Genomic DNA, 12,231 nt, shown 5'->3' on the forward strand with positions numbered 1-12,231 from the left:
TTTCACCACTTCCCACCACTGTCCAGCTGCCTTAGGCTCTTCGTTAGAGCCCGGTGAAAATAAACTGCTTGAGGTGGCTACAGCAGCATGTGGCTTCCTGGTGTAACCTCCTGCACGTGCCCAGCCTGGGCATCACCAGCAGCAGAAAGGTCATTTCTTTTTTTTTTTTTTTTTGCATTAAAACAGAGGACTAAAATAAAAAATGACTTGAAAACTCACCTGTGATTATTATGTCAGGTTTACAAAATAATTCTTGTGTTGAGTTTACTCTGCAGTCACTTTCAGCGTTACATGATTAAAATGTAAAAAAGCATATTCACTGTTCACCAGATTTTGCACATTTAAAGCTCATTCTGAGGCATATTTTCATCCATCTAGGAACTTCAAATCGAAGGGAGTCACTGTGTATAAGTTATGTTCTAACAGAACAGAAAATTTAGTTGCAAATAAAGGCTTGGCAACCTTCAGGATCTGCCTATTAAGTGTATGAATAAACTTCATAAAGTACTTATGAACTTCAGTTCCACAGAACTCCACATTTTCAGAATTTCATTTAAAAACTGCACACTTCATTTTTAAAAGCAACAGGTGTAGATAAATGAGTTGTGCAGCAGCCATATAAACCCCAAATTAAATTGATACAATGCTGATTATTATTTCTAACGTGCTGGGGGCGGTGCAAGTGAACCACGCATGGACTTGGTCCAATTTCAAGTCACACCTGCAGCAGGTTATAAGTAAATTAAGGATGATTATCCCAAGCCTGTCAAAATTATTCACTCTTTTTATCACTGTTTATACTACAAAAGAACAAAACACGCACTCGCACAATGTAATTGGAGGCCCACAGGTTGAAGCCAACGCTGGCTGAATGCTCATTACATTCAGATTGCGCTGTGCTGCAGAATAATTTTCTCAGCTTTACCGCCGAAGCTGATTCTTGGCAGCCAGCAAGCCCCGGGCTCCCGTCAGAGCGCCGCTGAGCAGCATCTTCCCTGGGATCTGAGCGAGGGGAGCGCGGACACCCCGGGCCCGGCCACCTGGAGGCCCTCGCGGAGCAGCCGGGCGCACGGCGGAACCTGTGCCGACTAGTGACACCGTTTGTCTTACCTGAGACTAAATCTCGGCTGAAAGAGAGGAACGTGACTGAGAAAGCCACTGCTGGTGCTTTAAAAACTGCCCGGTACTGCTGCTGCTGGTACCTGAGCTTCAGGTCTAAAAATCCACTTTACTGCTCAACTGGCAGTCGGCAGCTCTAATAGTCAAGTATGGGTTTTAATTCACAGATCCTGCCTGAACTGCTGTTTCCATAGAAACTGGGGCCGTGTTGGTAAAAATAAGGTGTTTTTAATAACTATTTTATTACTTTCTCATACTTTTATTTCCAGTCTGACAATAGTGTACAAAACCTTATTATTTGACACTTGTTAGATGAGTTCTTTCCCAGCTGTAAAACCATGTTTCACTTTATTTTGTCATAGTTAAACTGGAAACCCTACTGTGGCTTTTATTTTTCACCACAATTGCAAGTTTCAATAGTAAATTACTTTCCTGGATATATAAAAGCCATTTGCTCGTTTGACTGCTATTCTATCTGTAGCTACCTTCAAATCAAACTATTCAAGAGCTTTTAAAAGTCAGCATAGGTACAATTCAATAGAATATTTTTAGCAGTGAATTATCTGAATTTTAAAGAGATGTTGGTTCTTGGTGGCACTAGAACCATCAGATTATTAGGAATAGCTGTGATACTCAGCTCTAGGCAGCCTCGCTAGAAAACACCACATCAACGAACAACCACAGTTCTTTAAAAATAAAAAGCAAAATGAAAAAAGCTTTTTCTACTCTATATGTAAGTGATGACGGAAAGTTCCCTTCAGCTGCTGCATATTACTGAATTATTGCCAAATATTAGTCACAAGCTTCACTTTCCCAAAACGCTACTCGATTTAAAAAATAAATTTTTAATGAGCATCCCCATTGAGAATAACAATGCCCCCTTGTGAAAGATTTAGAGGAAGTATAACCTGCTCCAAATAAAGAGAAGTAAGATACAGGGATTGCACACAAGCACTTTATTCCTTTCTGCAAACCCACTTCACCTCCTCAGCGACTCCTCCGTGTGCACCGTGCGCTCACTGCTCTAATTCAGCCCGAGGAAATGGTTCGTACCTCACCAAGCGAGTAATAGCGCCGCGGAATCTGGGAGTCGGGGTAGATGTTTTCCAAGTACCACGAGAAGGGTTTACACTTCAGGTTCTCTCTTAGCGCTTTTCTGACAGATACATCGCCATAATCCACCTTAACCACACCTGGAATCGTTAGAGAACAGATGATCAAAGCACAGTTTTTGTCAAGCTGTAAAACATAAATCACAGATCCTTCCAGAGCCGTCATGATTTATCAATATCCATTCACTGGAGTTATGGTAGAGGGGTATGTGAATACACGTGCAGCTGCTACACCGTCGATCTTTAAAAGGATTAAATCATTAATTTAGCAAATTGAAATGCTTGGAATATTACAGTTTTTCTTTTCAGGTAATTTATCAATCCAGAAAGGCAGGACCACTAAACTCTTTGATTTGTTCATATACCAAAATAACGAAGAAATCTGTTTACATTTTCACAAACCATTTTTTTTTCCAAAGCACCTTGCTGGTGTTTTCCAGCACTCTCTTCTGAAGAGAACCAACGCAGCCGAGGCATGGCTATTTCACTGACGGAACCCCAGTCACCCCTTGGGTGATTTCATCAGGAAGGACACGTTCTCCACCCTGAGGAACCCCACTGCTCCCTCCCTCCCCTGGCACCCCTCACAGCGTGGTGATCATCCTCGTTACCGCTACTCCAAAATTACATGTCTCCTGGCATAAGGCAGGGAAGGGGGAACAAGGTGGCAGGTTTCCCACTGGTGGACAGGAGCCAACTCCTGCGCAGGACCCACCGCCCCTACCCCACACAAGGCTCGGAGAAGGTGGCACACCATGGCACAGTTCAGTTGTCACCGTCTCCGGTGGCACCGCGGAGACACAGCAGAGACCAGGGCCAGCAGCATCCTGCTGGCCATCAGGAGCGGTGCATGGGCCACAAATCAGAAATATGGGCCACGAAGAAAATAAAAAACAAATGACTCATCATCAAGGAGAGGGAAAATCAGTTAGAAATCCCCCCTGTACACGCTACTCTTACTGACATTAAAAGAGTATATGGGGCTTTCAAGACTTGTGGTAGCTACTCAAGCAACTTATTTATCTGTTGATGCTGGAAGTATGAACCAGGAAAGGAGAAAGAGAAGTGGGAGGACACAGACATGGCTGCGGGTCCCAGGCAGAGGAGAGCGACTGAGACCAGCGACGGCTGCGCGTGGGCCACGAAGTCGCGGCGTAGCCCTCGCCACCGCAGCACGGCAGCTCTGCTGACAGACGCGGTCCAAGATAAAGGCTGATGTAAAATCCATGTCACAAGTGCGTGAATAAGGAACTTGTAAGTTTTCAAAGCCTCAAAGTCTCTGAGATGCAGCATTCGCTCTCCAGCCCGTCCGTGGAACGCAGGGTCAGGCGCTGCCTCACGCCCGCTCCAGCCAAGGGCCATTTCCCCCCCGAGGAGCGGGCGCAGAGGCCAGTGCTGCTGGGACCCCAGTGGGCACCCCGGCTCCCCGCGAGCAGGCGCAGCGCTGGGCCTTCCCCACGGCTCCTTGGGAGGAAATCCAGCACGTGGAGGAGAAGTGTCAGACATAGGATTTTAGTGCCAAAGAAAGGAAGACGTCACTGTCATTCAGCTGCACCCAGAGCAGGGTGGGCACAGGGCGAGGGGGGGATTCTCCCCCTCTGCTCCACTCTGGGAGACCCCCCTGCAGGGCTGGATCCAGCTCGGGGGCACCAACAGCAGAAGGACACGGACCTGCTCCAGCGGGGCCAGAGGAGGCCACGGAGATGCTGGGGGGGCTGGAGCCCCCCTGTGAGGACAGGCTGGGAGAGTTGGGGGGTTCAGCTGGAGGAGAGAAGGCTCCGGGGAGACCTTAGAGCGGCCCCCAGGGCTGAAAGGGGCTGCGGGAACAGGGGGAGGGACTCGTCATCAGGGGGAGGGATAGGACGAGGGGGAACGGGGTTAAACTGACAGAGGGGAGATTTAGGTCAGATCTAAGGCAGAAATTCTCCCCTGTGAGGGGGGTGAGGCCCTGGCACAGGCTGCCCAGAGCAGCTGTGGCTGCCCCCTCCCTGGAAGGGCTCAAGGCCAGGTTGGACGGGGCTTTGGGCAACCTGGGCTGGTGGAAGGTGGCCCTGCCCGGGGCAGGGGGTGGCACTGCATGGGCTCTGAGGTCCCTTCCAACCCAAACCAGTTGCCTATGGTTCTATGATCTATTCAACCTTTTAACTTACTATATGAAGAAAGTGTAACAGGAAAACACCATCTCCATTTTCTACTCTCTTTCCCAGCTGACTTTTGCAGGTGTGCATATGACTTTCAGGGTTTAAAATAATACTGAACCAGTAACCTGCAACATCCTCTCCAATACCGACACACTCCAAGAAGGGGACAGCTCAGGAAGGAACCGTGCATCACAGAAAGAAACATGAAGGCCAGTCTTAAGGCACTCGGCCAACATCAGTTTTTAAGATAACCAAAAACCAAAATGCATGTTAAATATTCTCCATAGCCCAATTTTATCTAATTCCAGATGAGAGGCATCATCCAAAGAAACAGTGGTAGGCACAGCATTAGTAACTGCCAGCACTCGGCTAAAATAATTTGAAAGACACTCCCAGATTTATATCTGAAATCCATGCTGCATTTCCATCATCTTCTGCTTTCCATTATTTATGGGATCTTATTTTGAAATTATCATAGGGTGAAGCTCCAAGGATATCAGCATATTCTGCTTGGAAATCACGCCCTAAAGCACAAGACGATATCAATTTTTAAAGAAATTCAGTACCCAACAGTAAAATTATTCATTACTATGAAAAAAATTTAACTTATTTTGGATAACCACTCATCCCAATCTTTACCGGTTACATCTTTGACCAATTAGGTTTATGCATCATTATGTAACTGTAGGATATGATGTAATTCTAGACAATGAACCAAAATGCAGGATACACTGCAAATTATTGCTACAGGCTACAATCAAGGCAGGTGCTCCTGGGAAGCACTTTAGTCTGGTCACAATGGCTGGGGGCGACCGATGCTTCATCAGCTCCGCATCAGCAAAAACTCCTCAGAAACCGAGTCTGCCAAGAAATTAAGTGGCACTTAGGCATTAGGAAAGTATGAAATTTTAAACTTCAGTAAAGAGAAGTATTCATATAAAACCTTCAACCGTAACCCACATAGAGAACTTAAATCATTATAATTTATGGGACGGCAGAAAAGCGAAGACAAAGCAGGTTAAATCCAGGAAAAGCCGAGCTCACGGCACGGGGGAGCACAGGGGCTGTATGGGGCAGATGCGAGGGGCAGGAGCCTTCGTCTGCTCTGCGACCCACAGAGCATCTTCTGGGCTACTGCATGTGCAGTAAGGTATCTGGGGAGGTTTGATCAAATTCTTAAAGGACTCAAAGATTTTTGATTTTCTTCCCCGAGAAACAGAGGTAATTTATCAGCTGTTCTGCAATCAAGAATGATCACAGAGTTTTATTTGACTGTTTCAGGAAGAAAAGCATCAAAAGGTCACTATTACAGTTATTTAATATTTTACTTTTTCAAATGGAAATTTTTCTCTAAGTACAACTCATGCAGTCACTAATTTAACTTACACACCTCGGCACGTAAACCCTGTGCTTCCACTAAGTAGCATTTTATGGGTGTTTTGTTGCTCTGTGTCCCTCTCCATCGACCACAAAAGGACCAAACGGGACGGCCCCCGCGAGTACAAGCTCTGGACCCCGTCGGGCAGGAACAGGATTGTGACACGAGTTTTGCTGCAGAGTATTTGTCATTTGTACATCCCAAGAGTGGAAGACCAAGAACGCCTGCCTGACTTTGAAAGCTGCTTCAGCAATGTGTGCTACACGGGACTGAGCTGAAAACATCTTTGCTCTCAGAAAAGATTTTTTTTTTTAAAAATAAATTACCTTTCCAGGCAAGCTTTTACAGCAAGGGGGAGTGGGGGTCTGTGATTGCTGCCTCTTCCAGAGGAAGAGATGTGCACTACTGCTATTATTTGTGCTACTCAATCCTTATCTACAATTAAAGCTAATCTTCCTCATGGGAAGGCCCTGGAAGTGTTAGGAGAAAAGCAGTATCTGTTATTTTGCAATGCGCTGTACTGTGGGGAACTGATGAAGCTGAACATGAAGAAAAAGGATATTAACAGGGTTATAGCCTGAGATCGCAAACAACACAGCCTTCCCCCGCCGCACGCACACGCTTTGATATTCCAGTTACAAACCAAACCAGAAACACTGTCTCTCAATGAAAACACCCCATGGATTCACCGCACACCTTGTTTCTATTTTGCTTTACAATTCTTACTGGGATTTCTCCTTCCACGTTTGGTTCAGCCCTGCAATTGCTGGAATAGAAAAAGCAATAAACCACTTCCCACTCAATCTGACTCGAGACTTGAGTTTTCTGTAATTAAACAAACCCCAGCAAAATAAATTCTCGTTTTCAATGTTAATAAAGCTTAGCAGTAGAGATGGGAGGGGGTGTGTGTGTGTCTTTGGTGGTTTGGCACGCTCACCGCACTGGGGGAAGGTTTATTTCAAGGCTCCTTGGGTCTTGAGATCCCACACGAGACGCAGAGACCGTGGCCACTGTGCTCCCCCAGGGCTCCAACGTGCTGGTGTCATTCTCCCCTTCAATTCAAGCTGTCTCTTCCCTTTCTCTCCGCTGCTCCTCACCCACGTTGATAATTATCAACGTGCTCCTTACACACGTTGATAATACTCCCCGCTACAACCCTGACAGGTTCTCCCTTCCCAAAGCTCCTCTATCATATCTATTCCTCCTCTTGCACGAAGCGGGCTGGCTCATCCCCCGTGGCGATGCCAGCACACCCCCCCTGCTTTGTCTTCAAGCAAGGACCTCATCTGTATAGATCTCCTGTAAGCCTTTATATTCCCTTCTGCTCAATTTAAAACCAAGCCATTATGAATCAATATCTATTTATTGTCACTATTTGCTAAATAATCAACGGGACTCGGAGGAAATATAAAAATAATTAATGATGGACACGTCTGCTAACACTTAAATAAGAAAACCTCAGTCAATTGTCCTTGGGTGCCTAACAGAAATAAACCACAGAATCATGAAACATCCTAAGAAGCCACAGAAAACGTAGCGTGCAAAAGAATGCATTACAAATACCTCAGGAAAGCAGCAGATTGTTTTAAGCGAGCAGCAGATGTGTTTCGAGCAGAACAGATTACACAGTCGCAGCATCGCGTTACACCCGCGTTTTTCCTAACGGGCATGTCCTGCAAACAAGGGTATTGGTTCAAACCTGGCAAAATGTACTATTTGTGCACAACAAGACATCAATTCGTGATGATACCAAAAATTCACCGGGAATGAAATACAAGCTGCAGAACTGAAAAGAATTTTCTTTATCTCAGAATAACACTTTGAAAACTTAATCCGAATTAGGCTACTGCTGTCCCTTGGTGCCTTGAAAACCCTGAGAGAAAACCGGTGTTTCGGTGAACCGTTATCCCGGTGCGTTCAGAGGGAGAGCAACGTGACTGGAGAAGCCAGGCTACGTGCATCTCTAGTTCAGCTCTGAAAACCTGCATCGCGTTGCGCAGCAGCCAGCTCGGCATCCGAGGTGCCCCCTTCAAGTGGGAAAGCTCAGAACCAAGTCACAGGCCACCAGGACCCTCCAGAGATGGAGATGGTTTAGTTTGATTTTTTTCCCCCCTTTTTACTACCAAAGGAGGCTTCAAAATTGCATTACACGTCACAGGACTGAAGACAGCAAAGTGCTAAATTAAAAATGAGTTTGCCACACCAGGATGCCTCCTGATAGGGCACATGTTACAGAGAAGCAATGAGAACACTTGCTAATAATTTTGGAAAAATACTAGTTGCTGTATTAATATGATTCAGCCCCTGCCTGGGAGGAAGGTTTTGCAGTGCTTTATGAGCTCCTGACAACACAATCCAGAGAATAACACACATATTGCTGTACGCTTCTAAAATCCAGGGACTTTCATGTTGTATCTGTATCAAAACCAGACATATTAACTGTTAATGCATACATTTCCTACTAAATCAAAACATTAATTCCTTGACATGACATATTTATGTTGCCAAAAAACATGGATAACCCATTAAAAAAACCCCAAAAATGTGCTAACTCAAAAAAAACCCCAACCAGTCCAACAACCCACCCTCCGCCCTTTTCCTGAGAAAATTTTACAATTGATGTAAAATTGATTTAAGGTAAAATATAGGTAGTGCCTTTATCATATAAAATATGAAATGAAGATCCTGAGCTTCTCGTGGGAAATCGTCAGCTATAGATGCTTGGAGAAAATATGCTTACAATGTCTAACAAACAATCTTATCACTCCAGAACAGGAGTCAATATTGTCAGTATTTCTGCAAATAAAGCATTGCATGATAGTGTGCTGCACTTTTAATGCTTATTCTATTGCAAAAGGTGAAGACTTTAAATCTTGTTTTACCCTCTAAAACATACCAGTAATGGCTGATACCTACAGAGGCAGATTTTAGAGAGAAAGTCAGAGGCTAATTAACTCCTACATTGCCAATTTTGTCCAGACACTATAGAAAAAAATACAATTTTACCGAAATAGATATCAATGGGAACACAATTACAGATAAAACTAATCCTGCATTACGATGTTTCTCCGGTCTGTATCTCAGGAAAGCTTTTAAGAGAAGGCAGGGTTCAAAGGAAACCTCTGAGTTGAGCTTCAACCATCCAGCACCAAAGAGTAAAAATTAAGTAGTAAAATTATTGAGGTACTAAGAGAATATTGACAGTGAAAACGTTTTTCCTGTGAAAACCATAAAACCCTGCTATATTACAGCTCTTCTTTGGCATAAAAAAATATAGAAATTAAGTGTTCCTGGGAAATTTTGTCTTTTTTACTAACATGTAGAAGTAACAGGAGTGAAACCTGTGCTACTGGGAGTATACAAGAGCTAGAGCTGATTTAAGTTGTAAGAGTCAGCATGTAAAAAAATGTATTTTTGTAGCTGGAAAAATAACTGAACACCTTCATAAAAGACTATTAAATTCATGCAATTTTCAAAATTAAACATTTGTTTTCTACTGACATTCAGTCTATCAAGAGGAGCCAGGTGGGTCAGCCAGATCTCCGTTTTGCAGGTAGCTCAGCTGAGGCTCGTTCTGAACATCCACACAACCCTACAAACGCGACTGTTTCCAACACAGAGTGATAATTTTAGAGGTAAAACACAAACCCTGCCTCCCTCCCCGATGTATTCAAATATATGTTTTGGATTAGCTGGTATTTCAATATCGGGCACGGTACGCAGCATCCATGAGTGTATTATTGTTCCTGTTCCATTTGTATTATATGTAAAGTAATAAAGGTTTGGTTTCTACTCTTCCCTATCAGTTGAAAAGCTACATTAAAGTCATGAGAGATTTGTAATATGCCCCACGAGGGATACCTTTAGGAAAAAATAATCTAAGAAGGCCCTGGCTGGCTGGCAACGATCCGGCAATGATCTGCCAACCCACTCTTTACACTCCACTTTATTACAAATTTAATAAAATGCACTTTGTGAATATCGGTGCTATAAATGACACGAAAGATAAACCACAGATTTGATCTGTCTTGATTCGTGTATGTTAATTACATGGCAGCACTTCTGTGTTTGTTGAGCTACAAATGTCATCTTTCTCCTTTAAAAAAACCCAAGGACAGACCCAAACGAGGGGTCACAGAGGTCTGAAGCTCCCCTTCGGCTGCAGCTTTAGGTTAGGGTGGTATTAACAAGTCAAACCCTTTGGAACAGCTACAAGAGAGGAAAACTCTATTCTCCCTTCTCTTCTCACTAGTAGCTTTGAATTAAATCAAGCGAGATGACCCCCAAACCGAAGTCAAACCGCATGAATTCTCAAGGCGGTTGCAGGTTTTAACAACGCAATACTCAGCTGCACGTCCTGCCCTTTCTTCCTCCAGACACTCTGCGTGGGAGAGCATCCACGGCGGCTCCTGCCGCCAAACCATGGTGGGAAGGAGCCTGGTGTGATGGAAAGCTAAGGCAATCTCTTTTTTAAATCAGAGTTTAATAAAGCCAGACAAATATTTTATATGCCAAGATGAGCCCCGGTAGAGCAGCGCTGCTGGGGTGCCCCATTGCAGGAGCCTCCCGGGCTGCTGCTCCTTCGTGCGGAGGAACGATCGGTTCAGACTCAAATCCAAATCACTGTCTTAAATCTTACTTTGCATAAATCATCTTAGCTAACTGTTAGCACACCGCGAAACGTTGACACTTCTCTGGACACATCTGTAAAAGGGAAGGATTGCTGCTGGCAGACTGACAGCTCCTCGAAGGAAATTTCTGGCTGCTGCTGAGCACCAACACAACCCTCCCACACAGCTTTCCTGAGACCAGCACCTCGAACTGCTAGCTGTAACTGTCATTTTTATTACTTGGAAGGACAAAAAAAAAAAATAATTCCAGTAGAGTTAACACCAACCAGAAATGGGATCAGGGTGAATACTTTAAAAAGAGAATTCATTCAACTACTCACTCTTGTTCCTTTTCAGCAGTAGTCACGTATTTTTGGCGATTCTTGACCATGAAGTGGTGTTTGAAGAGCATTATCCATCTTTAGATCGTTACCTTTGATCAATTACATTGGCTGGGTGAACCTGACCAGCCAGCCAAAGGCTGAGGGCTGAACACCGGCACTGTAAACGCACTTATTTTCCAAAAACCCCTTCAGGACACACTTCAGAGCTTTTGCTTCTACAGCATCGTGGGCAATAAACTCATTTCTAGGAGAGCTGCAGCACGTGGACCCGCGAGAGTTGGCTCAGATCACGCGGTGGGACGGGGACAGCATGACCTCCCTGGTCCCTCCAGGAGCCTCCCCGTCCTCACGTCCCCTCTGCCGCCCCGGCCGCAGCATCGCCCTCTGCAGAGCACAGGCACCCAGGCTCCAGTTTGGGCACGGCTCTCCTCTCAGACACCTCCTCACCTGCTTGTGTGAAAAATGTCTCTGTGTATATACAGACACATAAAAAATTAACGTTTTTTGCTTGAAAAGTAAAGAACAGTGACTAGCACTATAAAGATAAGTATCTTGCAGCACAACTGCTTTTGTTCAATACTTTGGGTTTTTTTTCAGAGAAGCTCAATAAGCAAGGACTATGAAAATGATTCAGGTTTTCAGTATTAGTGCTTTAGATATAAGCAGAGAAGCAAGAGAAGAAATTCTGGGGGGGGTTTTTGCTTCAGGAAGCAGTATCTCAGCTGCCCCTGCACTGCTGCTCGTCCTCACGGTATGACAGTAGGGCCGGTCTGAGCAGACTCTTACACCTGGAACCAAAGCACGTTCCTGGCACTTCAGAGCCTACACGAACGCGTTCCCATCCGTCTGGGGCAGAACTGCTGCCTTGCCTGAGACCGACCAGCAGAAATCTCATCCCTCCTTCGTGACACATTCAGCCCGACAGCTGAATTGGGTTGAGCAAGGAACCAAGACAGGCCCTCTGGCAACTATGATGCTGAAAAAGCTGTATGAAATGTTGTACTTGTGCTTTTTCTGTTGTTCTTTGTTCCCCCCTTTTATTTCCTTTTCCATATTTTTTAATTTTTTGAATTTTCCTTTTTTTTTTTTTTCCTTTTGTATCCCCAGCACACACGTTTTCCTCCGCAGCAGCCTACGGAGGAGCAGCCCAATTCAGCAGCGCAGTGCTTTGCTCCCGTGGCAAATCCTGCTCTGGGCAAGCCCTTTCCTACCTGGCTGGGGGCAGAGCTCTGCTGTCCCGCGGCTGTGCCGGGGTGGCCACACGCATTTCACCACCACACGTTCAACAAACTTATTTTGGAATTAGTGCTCTTGCAGCTCTGGCAGTCCTCCGGCACTGAAATGCTAAATAGGTAAGGGAAGAGCGAAAATGTTTATCAAGAGCTCTTATTTCTTAAATTGATACAGTCATTATCAACCTAATTATGTAATTACACTTGAAAGGAGGATTGCGCATCGTCTGCTGAGTAAATCGAAGTAAAACACAAGCACTTGTCTTGTAATCCCGAATTAAAACTATAAAGCACT

The 12,231-nt window shown here is 44.8% G+C and overlaps 1 protein-coding gene across 4 annotated transcripts in view; it reads right to left on the reverse strand.

Annotated features, from left to right (window-relative positions):
- GALNT13 (polypeptide N-acetylgalactosaminyltransferase 13) overlaps positions 1–12,231 on the reverse strand; it is a 151,058-nt gene that overhangs the window by 32,188 nt on the left and 106,639 nt on the right. For all 4 annotated transcript variants that reach the window (XM_074910394.1, XM_074910393.1, XM_074910392.1 and 1 more), the window contains exon 10: positions 2,173–2,312. In XM_074910394.1, coding sequence (XP_074766495.1) covers positions 2,173–2,312 — 140 coding nt within the window. The remainder of the gene's footprint in view (positions 1–2,172; positions 2,313–12,231) is intronic.

Source organism: Athene noctua, chromosome 7 (assembly GCF_965140245.1).
Source record: "Athene noctua chromosome 7, bAthNoc1.hap1.1, whole genome shotgun sequence".
Taxonomy (NCBI): Eukaryota; Metazoa; Chordata; class Aves; order Strigiformes; family Strigidae; genus Athene; species Athene noctua.